Source organism: Dermacentor variabilis, chromosome 9, assembly GCF_050947875.1.
Source record: "Dermacentor variabilis isolate Ectoservices chromosome 9, ASM5094787v1, whole genome shotgun sequence".
NCBI classification, from domain to species: Eukaryota; Metazoa; Arthropoda; class Arachnida; order Ixodida; family Ixodidae; genus Dermacentor; species Dermacentor variabilis.
Window position 1 is genome coordinate 99,003,934 of NC_134576.1, and position 19,142 is coordinate 99,023,075.

The 19,142-nt window shown below is 44.3% G+C and overlaps 1 protein-coding gene across 1 annotated transcript in view; it reads left to right on the forward strand.

The window, feature by feature from the left end:
* The first annotated feature begins 3,116 nt into the window (after nucleotides 1–3,116).
* Nucleotides 3,117–19,142, forward strand: part of stan (Protocadherin-like wing polarity protein stan) — a 70,510-nt gene continuing 54,484 nt past the window's right edge. The window contains exons 1-6 of the mRNA XM_075668842.1: nucleotides 3,117–6,924; nucleotides 10,607–10,832; nucleotides 11,768–11,967; nucleotides 12,782–12,925; nucleotides 16,702–16,876; nucleotides 17,798–17,923. Coding sequence (XP_075524957.1) covers nucleotides 3,682–6,924; nucleotides 10,607–10,832; nucleotides 11,768–11,967; nucleotides 12,782–12,925; nucleotides 16,702–16,876; nucleotides 17,798–17,923 — 4,114 coding nt within the window. The 5' untranslated portion in view covers nucleotides 3,117–3,681. The remainder of the gene's footprint in view (nucleotides 6,925–10,606; nucleotides 10,833–11,767; nucleotides 11,968–12,781; nucleotides 12,926–16,701; nucleotides 16,877–17,797; nucleotides 17,924–19,142) is intronic.

Genomic DNA, 19,142 nt, shown 5'->3' on the forward strand with positions numbered 1-19,142 from the left:
ACATTCTTTTTACTAAGCTGGAACCTCTTGGAATTACCGGTCCAGCACTAAACCTCCTAAAAAGTTACCTACATGATAGAGAACAAACAATTTTTTGGAGGTGCTTATTCTGATACTGAAGTTATTAACCAAGGTGTACGACAAGGCTCCCATATTCGGTCCCTTACTATTCTCTATTTATGTTAATGATTTACCCACGTGTCTTAAGTCGGCACATTGTGTACTATACGCAGACGATACTACTACCTCGATGCGTGACAATTCTTTAACTACCTTAATCCTTAAACTAAACAATGAGCTTGACCATATTGTTGCCTTGCGTTCGTCCAATCATTTGATTATCAACCCTTCGAAAACTCAATTTATGATTTTCCGTTCTGGCCAAAGAATACTACCTGGCTTGCCTGAGATAACTCTAGATGGTCATCACATTCCCGTCTCTGACTGTGTATCATTCTTAGGCATCAAATTAGATTCTAACCTTAAGTTTACTCAACACGTTGCCTTCAAGCAAAAGTGCGCCTTCGGTATTAGATCATTAATCAAGTAAAGAACATATTTCTCTAAAGATGCATTATTAGCACTTTGTCTTCATGCACAGTCACATTAGTTATGGTATTGTTTCCTGGGGAAACACATATAGCTGTCATATCTCGCCTATTCAGCACTTACAAAACCAAGCAATACGCATTATCACTAACAGTGGGTTTTTCACGAGTGCTACTCTACTACTTCGTGAAAATAACACCCTTGTTGTAACGAACTTGTTCAACTATCATCTAATAATTATGTTTTATCAATTACTTACGAAACAGCTCTCATACCAATTCATCGATTCCAGCCAACTCATCAATAACAGTAATACCAGGTTTGCGCGTAACTCCAATTTTCTACTACCTATGGTTCATTCTAACTACGGAAAAATGACATCATCATTCGCTGCTATAATACTGTGGAATGGTTTACCCATCAGCATTAAATCTTCATCCTTTCATACATTTAGTCATGCCGTTAAGCGGTTTTATATCTGTAACTAAGTTTACGCCATTCATTACACTACATTTGTCAATTGTGTGCATTGACAGTTCTTTCGTTTTGCACTATATACTTGTATACGTTCAATTTGTTTTCATTTATCTTATTTTTCTACGTTGTATTTTCGCGATTGTGTGTATTTCTTTCAGTTAGCTTGCTCTTCTTTAATAAATCTGTACCTTGTTATTATTAACCGAGGGTCCCGTTGCAGTCTTTGACTTCCGGACCCTCGTCTGTATATTGTCTGTTACCAATTTATTGTACTTAAAGAATAATAAACTGAAACTGCCATAGTCAGGGCAGCGTTCTGGCTTCAGCTGCCATTGTGCGCTCAGACATTAGCGTTTCTACTGAGAAGTTATGTGCTAACCACACTGTGGTGCGTACACTGGTCCGGAATGAAAGAATGGCACAAACGGTCAAGCTAAATCTAGCGCTGCCAAATGCCAAAAGTTTTCCCAGATTTCCGTCTGTCTCACCTTGTGCGCCAATCGAGGTGCGACGCCAGTAGCTCCGTTGCCAGCGTTCCTCACGCTACAGCTTAGTCCAGAGGCATCCGTCAGGGCGCTGTTCCTGCTGCGCAGCAGCAGCAAATCGTCTCGCCTATCGCATGTCTCGCAAAGTCTCGCATGTCGAGTCCCCTGGTGGCCTCAGCATATTGTTAGAACAGCATGCGACGAGCTAGAGAGCAACGCTAAACCTCGCTTTCGCTGTCAATGCTACGCGTTCTGGCGAAACTGTTACATATTTTACGAGTCTACATAGTTCTTGGGGTTTATGACACAAATTGTTGTGCACTTGTGCAGAAAGAAACTCCCAGAAAGGATTCACCCAAGCTTTGCTTAATCTGTCGGCCTTTCCAGGTTTCTCGGTTCATCAATGTTTTATTGTCACTGCATTTAGTTTTTGTTGTAATGTCCTATCTGAAGGAACCACTGAGGCAATGACAGTTCTACTGCGTAGATGTGTTCCTCCGGCGGGGCCTGGCCGAGCCTGTTCACAAAGTAACAGGCCCGGGCTTGGTCATGCAGGCATAGGCTCGTGTGGGACCAAGGCTTGGATTAACGATCCCGGGCCGAAAAATACGACCCGTGCAGTGTTCTACTATATGGTACACATACGAAAGTCTAAAAAGATCCGTCGCGCAAACAGGGCTTACGGCGTCGGCAAATGAGCCGGCTATGGAGCGTATGATTGGTGGTCGTTATACGCGGATCGACCCGGGTTTGTCCCGCGGGGCTTTTCATTGGCTGTCGCGTGACACGGTTGTGTGATTGCGACGCGTCACGCCAGCTGCACGACTGGTTTGCCGGCAGCGCTCATCGCCAAATTCATGCGGCGTACGGCCGGAACTGCCGTGTCGACTGGTTGTTTGTGCGCTCGGTGGGCTCAGTGATATATTTATGCCCGCGTCCTTGTGCAAAACGAGGCGCGCTGTGCACGGCGTAACGCCCGATCATTTCCTATATCGAAGCACTCTGGGAGTTACGGAATGCCTCCACCCATAAATCCGCAGTCGCTTCGCGCCCCCCCGTCGGAGAAAGCGCAGCCTTGACCAAATAAGTGCGCCTTCAAGGTGGGCGCTCAGCATGAACCACATACTGACCTCCTCCTACAAGCCGCTCTACACAACGAAGAGGAAGTCAAGAACAATGCGTGCACCATAAACAACAGTGCCGTGTTCACCGTAAACGCGCGGTACGTTCGACACCGCACAGCGAAGTTGCTCCAGAAAACGATTCCTCTTAGCAAGCGGCCTTTTTGCCTAACGCCCTTTTGTTCGTAGCCACGCCGCGGGCGGTAGAAACAAGGGAAGACCCGCCGCGAAAAAGAAAAGCAGGGCGCACTGCGGAGAAAGCCAAAAACATAATATTCTAGAAGCACGAAGTGCCTATAGAAGTGCCCGCGAGCCGTACGTAATGACTTGTTTCCGGACAGCACGCGGCAAGGCAAGCAGGGCAACCGCAGCGCCCCGCAGACGCCTAGCGGTAGTCGCGCGAATTCGAGTCGCGCTGTCCGCGCGTCTGTTGGTGCGTGGCGCACTGAACCTGCCTTGTGCTCTTTTTCATTGACTCCTTTTTCTCTCTCGCTCGCTGCGAAGCCGGAGCTGCCGCCGCTCTCCGAGGGTGCTCCTCCTCCTCCGAGAAGTCGCCGCGGCGCGGCGATGGGAAAGACCGGTTTTCGGACAATGAGGGCCGATGGGGCCACAAGGATCCTTCGAGATGTCGTCGTCGCCGTTGCATTCCGTGCTCCGAGTGACTCGCTTCAAAGCGGCTAGGACTGCCTGAAACGCGAGCAGAGTTTGACAAGGCCGACGCGTGCGATATGCCTCTGTGCGGTCACCACGCGCGCTTTGTTTCCCGGAGTGCGGCTTCACCCCAACGCCGATCGATGCAAGGTGTGTGCGTGCGCGCGGTGGAGCGGCCGTAGAAACCAGCGCAATAATTGATGCCAGCCGTCGTGGCCCCTGTGGATACCGCGCCATGTCGGCGATGTTGTGCAGCTTTCGAAAAGTGCCCGATTATTTAGCCTGTGACGTGACGACAATGGTGCGGCCGTCTTGCTCCGGAGACGCCGCGTTTGTTGTGGTTTCGGCGTGCGCGCTGTCATCGTGGTCGCCGGCACCCGACGCGGAGTTGTTGTGACATGGGCGAGGGGGTCGCGCCGTCGCCTCTGCGGCGACGGTCGCTGCTCTGCTTGGCGTGCCTCTTCACGGTCGCCGACTCTCTTGTGACCTCCGTGGGGCCCGCGGATAACCGGCGTGGCTTCGCGGTCTTCCTCGCCGCGCTTCTTCGCCCCGACGAACCGCCGCCGTGGACTTACGACCTCCGCGTGCCGGACTCGGCCGCCGATGCACGTATATTCGACGTCGACCGTCATAGCGGAGCCGTCACGTTGCAAGACTCGGTGCAGTGTGGTTCTCTTTTGCAGAACCCCGTACCGGTGACAGTGCGCGCTAGACGACCGTGTTGTTCAACCGAGTGGACGACGTGGGTGCGCTTCTCGGAATGCGAAGTCACCGACGTCTCGCCGGACACCTCGGATACAGTGCGCGTGATGCTATATCAGCTTCAAGAGGCGTGCTTTGTGCAAAGCGAACCAATCGTAAGATTGGCTAGCCTCCTGCCCCGCCTTGGGAACTGCAGCCTTACGTACGGATACTCACCACCGAGCCGATGCTGTGCCATAGAAAGGGTCGCGGGAGACCTGGTAGCCCACACGGATTTCTGTGGTCCTGTGGCGGACACTCTCACAACAAGGTTGGCTTCGCCTTGTGGAAACTCCAGCTATGACTTAATTGTGGCCTTTGGGCGCCATCGAAGCAGGCGTCACACACTTAATTTTGAGAAGAACCTATACATTGCTTCAGTTCCAGAAGGGAAAGATCGTGGCTACGTAGTAGAAACCATGACAGCGTCAACTACTGGGGCTTCTTCATCCGATTTGTCGTATTCACTTCATGCTGTTTTTGACGCAAGAAGCCAGGCTATGTTCAACATCGAACCTCTGTCGGGTGTCGTGACAACTACCACTATTCTGGACAGGGAATTCATGGACATTCACTATTTAAGGGTTATTGCCATAGATGGAAATACGCACCCACCAGCAACTGCTAGTAGCACTTTGCAGGTGAATGTTCTTGATGAGAACGATCATGCTCCTCTGTTTGAGCAATCTACCTATGAAACCTCAATCCGAGAGTCTGTTCCAATAGGCTACACTGTTGTCACAGTCAGGGCAACGGATCAAGACTCGGGTTCCAATGCCATTATTGACTACTCAATTGTGAATCCAGATGGTACAAATAGTGCCTTTGGAATAGACTCAAAAAGTGGCATCATTACAACACAGACATCTCTTGACAGGGAGTTAATCTCCTTCTATTCACTCACAGTTCAGGCAAGTGACTCAGGTTCTGTCACTGATCGTAAATCAGCATCAACAACCGTTGAAATTACTATCCTTGATGACAATGACAATTACCCTCAGTTCTCAGAACGTTCTTATTCTGTCAAGGTGTCCGAAGACATCAATTGGTTAAATCACCCGGAGATAGCAAAAATCCGTGCTGTAGATGCTGATGAAGGTGCAAATGCAGCTTTAAGGTACAGTCTTATTGGCGGCAATACGCAGGGACATTTTGCTATGGACAGCTTCACAGGGTCTGTGACTATTCTGTCTCCATTAGATTACGAGTCAGCACGCAGCTATCGCCTTGTAGTCAGGGTTCAAGACGGCGGGACACCCTCTCGGTCCAACACAACTCAGCTACTTGTGAATGTTCTTGATATTAATGACAATGATCCAAAGTTCTACACCTCCCTATTTCACGAAACAGTTCCCGAAAATGTTCCAATCAGTCACAGTATAGTAAGAGTCCAAGCCTATGACGCGGACGATGGGGCAAATGCCGAGATCTCCTACACCTTGTCTTCTGCTGAGCATGCAGACTTGCCCTTGAGGATTGATGACATCACCGGTTGGATTGTAACAACGCGAGAGCTTGACCGAGAGGAAAGCGCCAACTACAATTTCCAAGTGATTGCTCGTGACCATGGCTCTCCTGCACGATCTGCCACAGCCACCATTCTTCTTCGGGTGCAGGATGTAAATGACAACGATCCGGTATTTGAGCCACGTATCTATGAAGGCACAGTCTCTGAGGCCGATCCTCCTGGAACTCCAGTGGTGAGCGTCACGGCCACAGACCGGGATGAAAATTCGCGTCTCGTCTATCATATCACAAGTGGAAACACAAGGGATCGCTTTAGCATTGTTAGCCATAACAGGCAGGCAGTGGTGTCCATAGCACAACCTCTTGACTACAAACTTGAGAAGCGGTTTGTCCTGACGGTCAGTGCTACAGACTCTGGCGGCCGGTCGGATACAGCCACAATCTACCTCAATGTGAGCGATGCAAACACGCATCGACCAATTTTTGAGCGAACACCGTACACTGCTACGGTGCCAGAGGATGTACCAGTGGCAACGACTGTCCTTGTAGTGGAAGCACATGATGGTGACGTCGGCCGAAATGCACTCATCACCTACACAATGGAGGAGGATGTCCCAGAGTTTCGAATTGACTCGACGACCGGTGCAATCGTGACCACGAAACCTCTTGACCGAGAAAAAGCTAGCGGCTATACATTAGTTGTCATGGCTCAGGACAATGGCAACCCACCACTGTCGGACACAACAAATGTAGAACTGGAAGTTGCTGACGTCAACGACAATGCGCCCACTTTTCCCACAGCTGGCTACACTAGTACGGTCAGCGAAGACGCTCTCATCGGGACAAGTGTTGTTCATATCTCAGCGACAGACAGTGACCTTGGCCTAAATGGGCAGATTCGTTACACTTTTCTTGGAGGAAATGACGGAAGCGGTGCCTTTGGAGTTGATCCGACGTCGGGTATCATTCGGACAAACAGGGTACTTGATCGTGAGACATTGGCTGTGTATCACCTCGCTGTCTTCGCCGTCGACCGTGGGTCACCATCTCTTTCAGCGTCTGTGCCTGTGACAGTTTACATAGAGGACGTCAACGACAGCCCTCCCCGTTTTTCGGCAGATCGAATCCGCCTGTTTGTTCCAGAAAACAGCCCGATAGGTTCTGTTGCAGGCGAGATAGAAGCGCACGACCCAGACGAGGGACCGAATGCAGTCATCCAGTATGCCATTGTTGGTGGCCCTGATGCGGATGCTTTTTCACTGGTAGCCAGACCAGGAGAGCCAGCTGAGATTGTTACCAGAACAGACCTTGATTATGAGTCTCCTCACAAGAAGTACACCTTGATTGTGCGAGCATCGTCTCCGCCACTCCGAAATGATGTCGAAGTTGAAGTTTGGGTCACAGATGTCAATGACAATGCTCCTGTTCTTAAGGTAAGTTTACGGAACCCATCCTCAGTGCCCAGGTGTGTTTGCTTAGCCAAGTTTTTATGGATAAGTGTGCCAAAAGCACAAGGCCATTCACTGGCCCATCCTTTTCAACTTTGATGCCCCTGTTACTTTGGCTAATTATATAAAATGACCTGGTATGAAACCTTTTAGAAGAAAAAATAAGTCCAAGATGGACCGATTTCATGTGTGCATTTGTTTTTGCCAGCTGTGTTTGCTACTGTTATACAAGTTGTTGCTTTCAGTTTATGCTAATGAATCCCATTCACTGCCCTTAACTATTCCTTCATGGCCCATAATTGTTGTTTCATTCAGGCCATGGTTTTGGCTGTAGCAGATACACAGTATGCTATATTGATTACATTGAACATGAATTCACAAGTGCATGCAGCTGTTGTAAATGCAGATGTCACTTTTTGCTCTGAATTTAGTGTGGAGCCACTTCTTTGTGTGAAGCCCAACCAACCATAGTGGGAATTTAGTAATACTTATTATGCAACATTTATTTGATACTTTTGAGAGTAACACTGTAAAATAATTCTCTCTACACTAAAGAGAACTAATGTTATAGGTTGGTGCTGTCTTCTTTCTTTTTTCCTCTTGCATGAATAATTATAGTAGAACTTCATTGGTATATGGTGGTTTTTAAAATGAGTTATATACAGAATTTTAAAGAAATTGTGTGCGGCACATAGCACATTTCTGATCCTTGAGCTGAACTGATCGAAGAAGTGGACATTAATTGCACAAGAAATCAATATACATGACTGTTTAATTAACAAAGTTTTACTAATAATCCTAATGACTAATTGCTTTTACTATGCAATTTACAAATCGTAGCGACTGAGCACACAAGGCAAATCCACATGGAACGAATGGTGATCATGGCACCATTTCAGGACATGCGTTCCTAGAGTGTGCAACGAAATGCATTAGTGTTTCACCTATTTTTGTCCTGCAATACAGAAAAAGGTGCGTTGTTAAAAAGGAAGTGTAACAACCATGCATATCACTGAAAGTACAATAGTGCTTATCTCAAAGCTGCTGCCAGATTCAAAATTTGTTCCACAGCTCACCGGCTTCGTAAATCATAATAAATGAGCTCCAAAGTAATTAGTTGTAGCCTGTTCAGCTAAATTTTGGTATCTATTCAATTACGTGTTTCACTGTCCATGTGCTTTGTTTCTCTCTCTTTTTTATTTACTTTCTACTTCTCCCACCTTCCCCTCTCTCCCCAGTGTAGGGTAGCAAGCAGGATTTCTCCCCTTGCCTTTCCCCTCTTTCATTTCTCTCTCTATGAGTTTCATTTTCTTGTATAAGTAAAGTATGCCTCTTCGAGTAGTCCAGCTCAAGAATTAGAATAGTGCCATCTGCGACAAGGGATTCTTTAGGAAGTGCACAATATACAATATGTTTTTTTTATGGTATTTAGAAATCGCCTGTGGCAGATTGCACAATTCCCATTCTTTAGTTGAATTGTGGACCTACTTGCACAATAAATGCAAACGCTTGAATAATTAATTGACAAAATATCAGTAATATACACTTCTAATTTGTGCACATATTGCAGTTGGTAGGTTTGCGAGGCATATTCACTTGGAGTGAAATTCAAGGATGGCACCAGTTTCAGGATATGTGCTCGACAAACCTGCAGTAAAGCTTCATTGTTGTTCCATTTACGTTTTTAACAAAATACTGCTTAAGCATTAAATCATCAAAATAACCGAAAGGCCAATGTATCTTTCTCAACGTTGGGAATGAATATCTCAGAGCTGGTATCAGCCTGACAATTCATGCCAAGTTAATTATGTATTTAGATTTCTCATGCAAGTAACGTCCGTCCCTCCGTGTAATTCAACTGTCGGTCGCAGGCAATTTTTAAAAATTCTGTATAGTAAAAGTAACACCTGATATATTCCTGAATGTTTCATTTTCCTGGCTGCTAGGCCGCTCCTGCGCAATTCCGGCACAAAGCCCATGCACCTGTGACCTCTCAGTTTTTCCACTTTTGCAGCTGTTATGTTCTTTTTCCGGCAGTCCTGCAAAGAGCACATTGATTGGATCCTAATATACACACAATATGTGTGGGAACACTAAGAATTCAAGTCCTTGAAATCTCTCAAAGTTCACTAAGTGTTAAAAAGTGTGCATATTTTGCTTTTGGCTAAGCTTACTAGAGAGTGTAATGGAGAAATTAAGCAGGTAAGATCGCCATTGTGCCTAGTATGCAGTGTACGGGAAGGCATAGCCCACTTAATCTGTGCTTGCAAACTATTTGCATTAGTAGAAGGACAGCCCTACTGTCCGTACTGAATATTCATTAAAAACTGCCATTTCCTTAATTTATGAATAATGCCACCTGTGCACCTCATGCAGAGGACGCACTGTTAGCTTTCCTTAGATGCGCTAGTCTTGGTGAGATAGCTTTTGTTTAGTGTTGTATGTTTTGTGTATGCTGCATATCTATGACGTTCACTGTGCATATCATTTCATTTTTCGCCATACCCATACGGAGTAGCAGGCTAGGCAGGCTGCAAGTCAAACCTATCCAGGATTCATTAAAGAGCTTCTCTCTCCCTCTCTCTCTCATGGAGGAACGAAACAAAGTAGAAGGGAGTATCATGCAATAAAATCTTCAGGTGCAGGCTGCTATCGATAATATACTGTGCTGAAGTATGAACTGTACCCAGCTGCTGAACCATAGAGGTGTTACAAAACGTTGTCAAGCTTAGTAGAGCTTTTACTTCCTGGCCCTGTGCTCTTTAAAGTGGAAAATAAAGTGGTCGATTGATTGATTGAAAGCCAACCGAAATTGTACTCCACTGTGTGATCACGTCGCAGTGGGTTTTAGTGCCTCCCACTGTCAGGCTTTGCAAACACTCTTCCTAAATGGCAATAGACACAAATGCAGCAAGCAGCTTCCACAAGCACACATTGCACCAAAGAACATAAATGTGTATGTTGCAAGAAACAACCAAAGTTGCACAACTATATTGAGAGAAAATATGCACAGAGTAATTGGCAGAGCACCTGAACAAGTGCACGTTGATTAAAATCTATGTGGAACAAAGCAGACTGTGCCAAGTCTGCCGAGTGGAGCCAGAGGTCACATTTCAAGCCGACTTTCGGAAAAATGAGAGGAGTGAGAAAAAGTGAAGGGGGCAGCATTATGGAAGGGCTCATGAAGTGTGGCTTCATGATGTCATGCACCCTTCTAGTTTCTTTCCTCTGTGAAGTGTGTTTAGACATATGGAAGAAAATTGGGGCAAACCAAAGTTCAAGCCATTCCAATTCATTTAGCACCGATGTGGTGAAGGTGGTTGACATTTGTTCGGTTCGCTTGCTAATCCTTTTTCATGCAAGTTTTCTTCGCTTTATGCAATAGGAGAAAAAGAATTTGCTCGTTGATAACATTGTTTTGTTTGCTTTGTCGGTGCCTTAGAAAGCCACTGACATTGTTGCCGCTACTACTAGCTACACACAGAAGCCAGGGGAATGTCATAATAAAACGCACAAGTGGTGAGAAGCTCTGTAATCACAAAGTGCAGTGACTTCCATTTTTCTGATACCAAGCCTTGCTTGCTTGCTTTCTTGTATATTCATGCTTTTTTTTCTATTTCGAGAATGTATAGAACCTCTGATGATGTCACTTTTGTGTTGTCTTCAGGACTTCAGCATCGTGTTCAACAACTACCAGCATCACTTTCCCGTGGGCTCAATCGGACGCGTCCCTGCCTGGGATGCAGACGTTGCCGATCAGCTGCGATATCGATTTGTCTCTGGCAACAATGCCAACCTTCTAGTTCTCAACGAAACATCCGGAGATGTGCGGCTTAGCCCGAGCCTCAACTCTAACGTGCACATCAATGCCGACATGGAAGTCAGCGTGTTTGGTGAGCCCTGGTCCCACGTGCCAAAGCGCCGAATTCGTACTTGTGCAGTGTAATCCACTTGTAAGAGTGTCGAGATGCTGGAAAATTTTACCATTAAAGAGACTCTAAAAAGCAAAGTTAGGCTGTATGAGTAAATTACATTTATACAATACCAAAATAGCCACTCTTACTATGAAGAGAGACTTAGTGAGGTAGATAACGGGCAGAAATTAAAGATAGATGGCGATGCCGCCTTGAAGTTCAAGCACCAGCCAGCCGGGACACTATGAATTTTGACGGCCTCTACCCGGACCTAGTTAACATTTTATCAGCTAAGGTGTGCTATATTGTATTTAAGAAAAGTCAAATCCTGAAGTTAGCTAGATTCAAGAACGCTTAATGAACCACAACGTTCCAAATGCTAAAAACACTTTGTGGTCCGTGACATCACAGTGACCTACCAGCATTGGTTGTCTGGCATGAAATTCGAACTACCAAAGTTTGACCTTCATTTTCCCTGCTAGCCGTACACAACCTATTGTCACAGACTGAAAGAATATAGGGTTACAAAAGAATACTGTATCAGTTCAAACTGACTTAGTGCTTCTTTTTCATGCTCCTTTGAAATGTAATGTCACATTCGGGCTGGTTTTATGCACTTTCAGCATGCAAGCAGGCAAACCTCATTTATAAGGCTCATTAGTACTAGAAATACAATTGGACTCTGTGTTCTTTTTGTTCTTGTTCTTCTGGGTCGCAGTCAATATTTTTTTGGTTGGTAGCAATGGGCCAACTCTAAGGACCTATGCAGTGCATTGTGCAGTCCTTCCACAGCTGATGTGCCTCCAAAGTGTGTACTGTGCATTAGCATGTGTCCTATAGCAGTGGATTGCACGGTACTGTTAGAGACTGTAGAGTGAATTTGGCATCAAGTGCTTGCCCCAATTTCCCACCAGACGGCATCAACGAAGTGTCGGCGATGTGCCACCTTTCGGTGAGGCTCGTGTCGGAGGCCATGTTGTTCAACAGCGTCACCGTGCGTCTGGGTGGAATCACCAAGGAACAATTCCTCTCGCCGCTGTACGACCAGTTTGTCAGTGGCCTCGCAGCAATTGTGCCCTGTGCCAAGGAAAATGTCTTCATATTTAGTGTTCAGGTAAGGTTTGCAGTGCTTTAAGGCGCAAGTCTCTTCTACCGAGGTTTCAAAAAACTTTGAAACTTTTTTGAACTAACGTGAACTGGTTCACAGCAGAGTGCTAATTTGGGCCAGCAAGTTCGTGCACACTGTTAATAGAAGAAAAAAAGAAAACAGTTACAACGAGACATAACTCAGACAACAAATGCAAATGATCGTGTGTTTTTTGTAAGTGCTCTTTCTTTCATTAACCAAGGGAAATGGCTCTCAGTGGTCTCAATTGAAATCTAACTGGTTCTGAGCTGGTTTGAAGCAGTTCTAGTACTCCTAAGGCTTTGTGGCTGCTCTTTGCTAGCCTAATTGCTTTAGTTGAGGAAATCTGCCTGTGGTATCAGCTGGTAATTGTGTGGGCTTAAATGAACAAAAAAATATATCATCAGCCAGCATTTATCATTTTTACTTGCTCATTGGTGCTGTTAGTTCAAGTATCAATGGGCTTGCCCAACTTTACAGTTGGGTGCCAAAGTAATCATGAGCTTGTTTGGATTGAGGTTCGATAAAAACACCCACACTAGTAGCATTCGTTTTGCTACTTATGGCATCAGTGCATGTTGGCTAATTCTATTACACAAGGTGAGAGAAATGCTTTCAGCAATGTTACTTAACAGTGCTCACGCTACAGCAGCCTAGGCATTGCAATAGGTTGGTACTGCAAACTGACAACTTTTTTTCCACTCAGCTTGCAAGGAAAGGTCACACTTATTTGTACAATTCCTTTTTTGTAATTTTTAATTTGATTGCTGACATATACCTTAAGCAATGCACCTAATTTCAGGACGACACGGACGTCGACACCATTGTCCTGAATGTGAGCTTCTCGGCACTAAAGGGCACTGAAGATGACTACTTTCAACCGCAGTACCTCCAGGAGAGAGTCTACCTCAACAGAGCCATACTTGCCAAACTCACAAACGTGCATGTAAGTTTTCTTATTCCCATTGCTGCCTTTGTGATTATTTGGCAGAAATGATCCAGGTTACCAGTGTTATAGAACAGTGGGGGAACAATCTGGCACTACCCATTTATGACTATTGTCTAAGTTAAGCAAGAGCATTCGCGCAGTGCACTTGTTCATTCCATTACAGCCAATTGAGTGGAACATGACGATATGTCCGTCTAGCTTCGTCACTTTTGTAGCCAAACACATTGTGCTTCTCTAGAATTACGCTCATTTTACAGATTGAGGAAAAGAATAACATTGTAGTCGGCTACATATGGTATAGCATAAGCCATGAGAAATCTACTTGTGTTTAGAGAGGCCTTTGCTCTTACTTTCACTTTTCAAAATCATGTGAATTGTGAAAGTGCTCCTCTTAGGCAGCTACTGTATCAACTTGAAGAAAATTTGCTCAATTGTGAAGAGAAGGTCAAGTTGTACTGACTGTTAGCAACAGAATTTAAGGCGGAAGCCTTTCTAGGCTCATGGTGAAGTTTGTGTCATCAGACCTGACCGCCAGAGTGTCTGCCGAAGCGTCATCATGCCATATGAAGACAGATTAAAGAATGAAAAATGATTGATAGTGAGAGTTAGTGAATGATAACATTATAGTAGAAATTGGTGGATGTTCATAATGACTACTAATGATAGTAATGACTAATAATTACTTGTAATAACTACTAATGACTCCAAAATTATGAATATGTCTAACGATGCCTTGTAATGGCCACAATTGATTACAAATGATTACAAATGCTTACTAGTGAGCAGTAATGACTAATAATGACTGAAATGACTTGTAATGACTAGTAATGACTACGAAATGGCCAGTATGTCAAACGGCAACCTGGAATGACTACAATTGGTTAGAAATTACCAAACATGCTTAGTAATGACTTAGTAATTACCAAACATATTAGTAATGACTAATAATGACTGAAATGACTTGTAATGACTACTAATGACTATGAAATGACCAATATGTCTAACGACAAATCGTAACTACCACAATTGATTACAAATGATTAAGAAATGCTTAGTAGTGAGCAGTAACAACTAATAATGACTTGCAATGACTAGTAATGACTACAAAATGACTACTATGTCTGACGACAACGTGTAATGACTGCAATTCATTAGAAATGACTAAAACTGCTTAGTAATGACCAGTAATAATTAATGACTGAAATGACTTGTGATGACTACTAACGACTATGATGAGACCAACGTGTCTAACGATGGCTCGTAATGAATGACCACAATTGATTACAAATGACTAAAAATGCTTAGCAGCCAGGGGTAATGACTAAAAGAAAGAACAGAGAGGCGAATGATAAGAGGAGGAAGAGTAGGCTTTCGCCGTTCACCTCTTAAGAAAGATCTTAAGAGACTCTGTAATTTTTTTTACTTAGACCCTTAAATGTCTCTAGAGAATTGATGGAAATCTTTAAATTTCAAGAAAGATTCAGACATATGAGGGCACCATATTTATGTGCAATATGTACTTTGTTGGCTAAGTCTTGCAAGTCTTCCTGTTTTAATTTTTTTTTACAAGTACATTTTTTCTGAAGCCAATCGCTACATTCGAATTTCGTGTTTTGGTGCGTTTTAAACATTCGAACAGATGATGCTAATAGAATGGCAATGTCTCATTCTGTTGCGGGGTTACATTGGTCTAAAAGATGCTTCTTTTTATTTTCTTTATTTTTATTTTTCACTTTTGATTAGTATTAGTAAAAAGAAGTCGTAAATAAAGATCTGCTTCCAACAGTCTCTGGTATATGATATATTTTATTTTTGTTTTTTTAATGCAAACGGTTCCAATGAAGTCACCATGTTATCTAGTGAGTAGATTTTATGCATTTCTTATAAGTTTGAACAGGATTCAGCAAGAGCTACAGCATCCTGCTAAAAAAATGTTGCTTATGCTTTGAACAATTATTTACTTAAGTTCTTCATGGCTGCCCCACTCAAAAACTTTACGAAATGTTTTGGTCACTCAACAATGTGTACAGGCCATCTTATTCAGAACTGTTGACACTCTGTTGTCAACCATGCATCACCACATCACCAGAAACATGGTATTATGGGCGTACAGCAAAAGGGTCCTAGATGAACTTTCACAATGTGCTATCACAAGCAGATAAAAGACAGCACAGGAGATAATTGAAGCCCATGAAAGAGAGAATGCTTGTGCCTTTTGTGTCAGTGCAACATCCATTGTATTATCAAAAAATAAACATGTGCCTATCGACAGACAGGGGACCACTTTGGTGATTGTTAGTGAATGGTGGTGGTGCACAAGTATCTTGTTTTCCTTGTGTCATCTTGTCTTATACTGATTCGTCCTTGGCATAAATTGAGGAGCCACTCTCATTGAAGCTTAGTGGGAAGTCAGCACTCTGTCCCATCCCTTCTTGCATTCTTTCCCTACTTTGTATAAGCTGTAATACTGTTATTAAGAATCCATCACCAACTATCCCAACAGCAAATACAGTAGAGCCGCGTTCATATGTTTTGGGGGGAAAAAACGCGAAAAATAAACGTACTAACCGGGAAAACGTACAATCCAAAGTAACAAAAGATTTGATAGACTGAACTATTGTTGACATTTTCGTACTGCAAAAGCGTCGCACGGATCGTTGCGGCATGATACGCCGATGCGCGTCGATCTGGTGGTGCCACGGCGGCCCGAGACGTGTTTTGTTGTTTTCCTGTTGCGTGGTGTTTTAAGACGGTGACGGGAAACCAAAAAAAAAGATCGAGCTGGTGGGCGACGCCGGACGCCGCCGAAGCGAAACGTAATGTCCTCACCGCGCCGCCTACAGCAGGGAACGGCGGCGCGTTTGGATTATCGCCGTCTGCTAAAAGCGTGCAGTGCGCTACCAATGGCACTACGCACCACGCTCTGTAAAGCAGGTAGGTGATGATGCTTATCGCGATAGGTTTGGCGGCGATAGCTGTGAATGCGGCGTGGGACGGCGCGGGCGGATATTTGCTGGTACCGGAATAAGAAATTGTGTGCGCCATCGTTCTCACGTGAGACAGGCGGCTATATACTGTTCTCGATCGCGCGCGCCTCGCACGCTTTCTTGTTCACATGGGATCTAGCGGCCGGAAAACGTATACGATTGCGGTATGCAGCAGGGAACGGCGGCGGGTTTCGGTTGTCGCCTAATAGAAGCGTGCGCTACCGACGGCACCACGCGCTGTGAAACAGATAAACGAAGATGCTTATCGAAATAGTATTGGCCGTAATAGCTGTGAATGACGCGTGCGACTACTCCGGGGAAGATTTGCCAGTGCCGAAAAGAAAAACTGAGTGCGCTCCGGCGTTTTCACATGAAACAGGCGGGCGTGTATTGCGGTGAAGCTGCCGCGGCGGGCAGCTATATACTGTTCCCGATCGGGCGCGCCTCGCGCATTTTCTTGTTTACATTGGATCTAGCCGCCGGAAAACGTATAATACGATCGCAGTTTGGCGACGTACTGAACGTTGGTTCCGAAAAAACGTGTTTTCCGGGGTCATATGAACCGGTACTAAATGAGTGTAACTCTGATAATTTTTTATGTTCTCGAGTGCGAACGTTGGCGCCGGGAAAACGTACGTAACGGGAACGTATCAATGGGGTCCTACTATTATTAATAAAACATCACAAGAAAATTTTCTTACTTACAGCCTCGCATTTTCAATGTGAAGGCATCACCCAACCTTAGCTAAGATGACCTGTTGTAAGGTTTAGTTGGCCTCATTACAGGTGCTGCCCTTCGACGACAACCTGTGTGTCCGTGAGCCCTGCATCAACTTCGAAGAATGCCTGTCAGTGCTCAAGTTTGGGAACGCATCCTCGTTCATCGCATCAGACACAGTCCTTTTCCGACCCATCTACCCTGTCAACACATTTGCTTGTCGATGCCCTGTCGGCTTTACGGGTGGGTGATGGTCGGATTATGTTTTGTCGTACAAAAACAGTAATAAAAACAAATTACCTTTACATTGTGCCACAAAATGGAGGACTGGGGCAGTTCATTGCTGACAAATTGGTGGAGCAAATGTGACGTGTTATCTCACTGGTGCCTCGAAGATCTGGTAGAGATTTAAAGAATGGTGGCTGCCAGCTGCGTGTTGCTGTGCCCTTCACGAAAGTGCGGCTTTCATTTGATTGACTCATCAAGCTCCGAAGATGATTAGCTTCTGCATGAAAGCATTGATAGGGATGGCAGTGTTTTGTGTGCTATAGGCACATCTAGACGATGAACGAAGCGAGAACAAGGTAAAAGCGGGAGCCAACATTTCGTTAAGTGGACTTGTTTTTTTCAAGCCATACAAGGGCTTGCCTTGAAAAAGACAAATCCACTTGTCGATATGTTGGCTCCCGCTTTTACCTTGTTTCGCTTTGCTCATTGTCTTGAATTTCCATCTCCCGCCTTCCCCGTGTTTTCCATAGGTACATCTACTGACTATGATGTCGCCAACTACAATGATAGTTCTGATTCGACGCAGCAATGAACAAAGTTAAATCGGCAAAACCTTCTGCCAGTGCCTAAATTTTTGTCTTTCAGACACAAGTTGTGAATTTACTACGCCCATGTGAAATATATTCGAATCTGCAGAAATTTTGCTATCCAGATGTGCAATAAAATATGAAATTCATTTTCTGAATGCATTTTTGGGTTTTTCGCCTTCACTTTTAAGTGATTATGTTTTCATTGCTTGTCCTGTAGTCATTAGCCAGGCCTTGTATGTTGGTATTGTAATTCATTTGTCTGTTGAGTTGTGCATGCTCCTAAATTGCCGTTTTGCAATCACTAATTGTGTTCGCGCTCACTGCTACCTTTTGTGCTGCATTTCAGGTATGAAAAGGAAGTATGACTGCGACATTGAGATCAACCTGTGTTATTCGAATCCTTGTGGCCAGAATGGGACATGCATTCGACGAGAGTCAGGATACACATGTATCTGTCAGGAAGGTTTTACAGGTAATACACAATTAATAATTGCCATGTTGTACTGTGAAAATTGTAGTATAACACATTTCCTGTTGTACACAACTTCGGTATAACAAAATGCTGCTCAATAACCACCTGACTTTTGGGGCACCATTCTGAGAACACTGTTTTTAGGTGCTCTGTTGTTTCCTACCTGAAGAATTTTTGACAGTTGATAGGTTATTATAAGCATGATAGTTGATATGTCATAATTTGCTACAATGGTAAGTAGAATGTTAAGAGACAGGAAGACAGCAGCAAGTGAAATTGGAGAGAAAATGGGTGTAGCTGGTATGCTAGATGAGATTTAAGAGAAAGAATTGGAGTTTGGCAAGCCATGGAGTGTGCAGAGCAAGTAACTGGTGGTTTAATAGAGTATAACAGAATGGCTGTTGAGGGAAGGGATGTGCAGTTGTGGACAGCAGAGAATGAGTTGGCGGGATAAAATTGGGAAATTTGCAGGTGGAGTCAGTTGATTCAAGATAGGGGTAACTAGAGAGATTGCTGGCAGAGGACCTCATCATCTGTAGACATAAATTTCTTTGATGATAATAATGACGATGGCCTGAAAGTGTTGATCTATGGGGCCAGAACACTGAGGATGACAAAGAAACTTGAGTGGAAACCAAGGACTGCATGAGAAGAAAAATGACTGAAACGGGACAGCTCACTTTTCTTTTTCTGTATCGCTTCGCTTTGCAGCACTTGTATTGCATACCCCTTTTTTAAATGTACTTGTATCAGTGCAATGTATAACATCACTTTATAGCATTCTTTAGCACCAGGCTTTCTTTTCACTTCCCACACATTTGACTAAATGGACTGACTTAATAGAGTAAAATTTCATCAGAAAGTTGCACATGACACGGAAATACCTTCATTATATTCAATATTTGCTATAAGCTCATATTTGTTACATGCTGATAGCGACCAAAAAAATTTTGAATTCACTTCATTATATGTCATAATTCGTAACCTGTGTTTTTTACATTGAGCTTCAACTGTAAAAAAAAAAAGCCAGTTAGAAACTGTGATGATGTCGTTCATAACTTCGCTATCACCGCAATAGCACTTGTCACCTGTCTGGTGTGTGTGATCTTTAGCATGATAGGCATGTGTGGGAAACAACACTAGCAGGGTGAAGAGGCTCTTACAAACACTTCATCCTATCACTTGTGCTTATGTTGTTTCATGCAAGTTCATGTTCTTC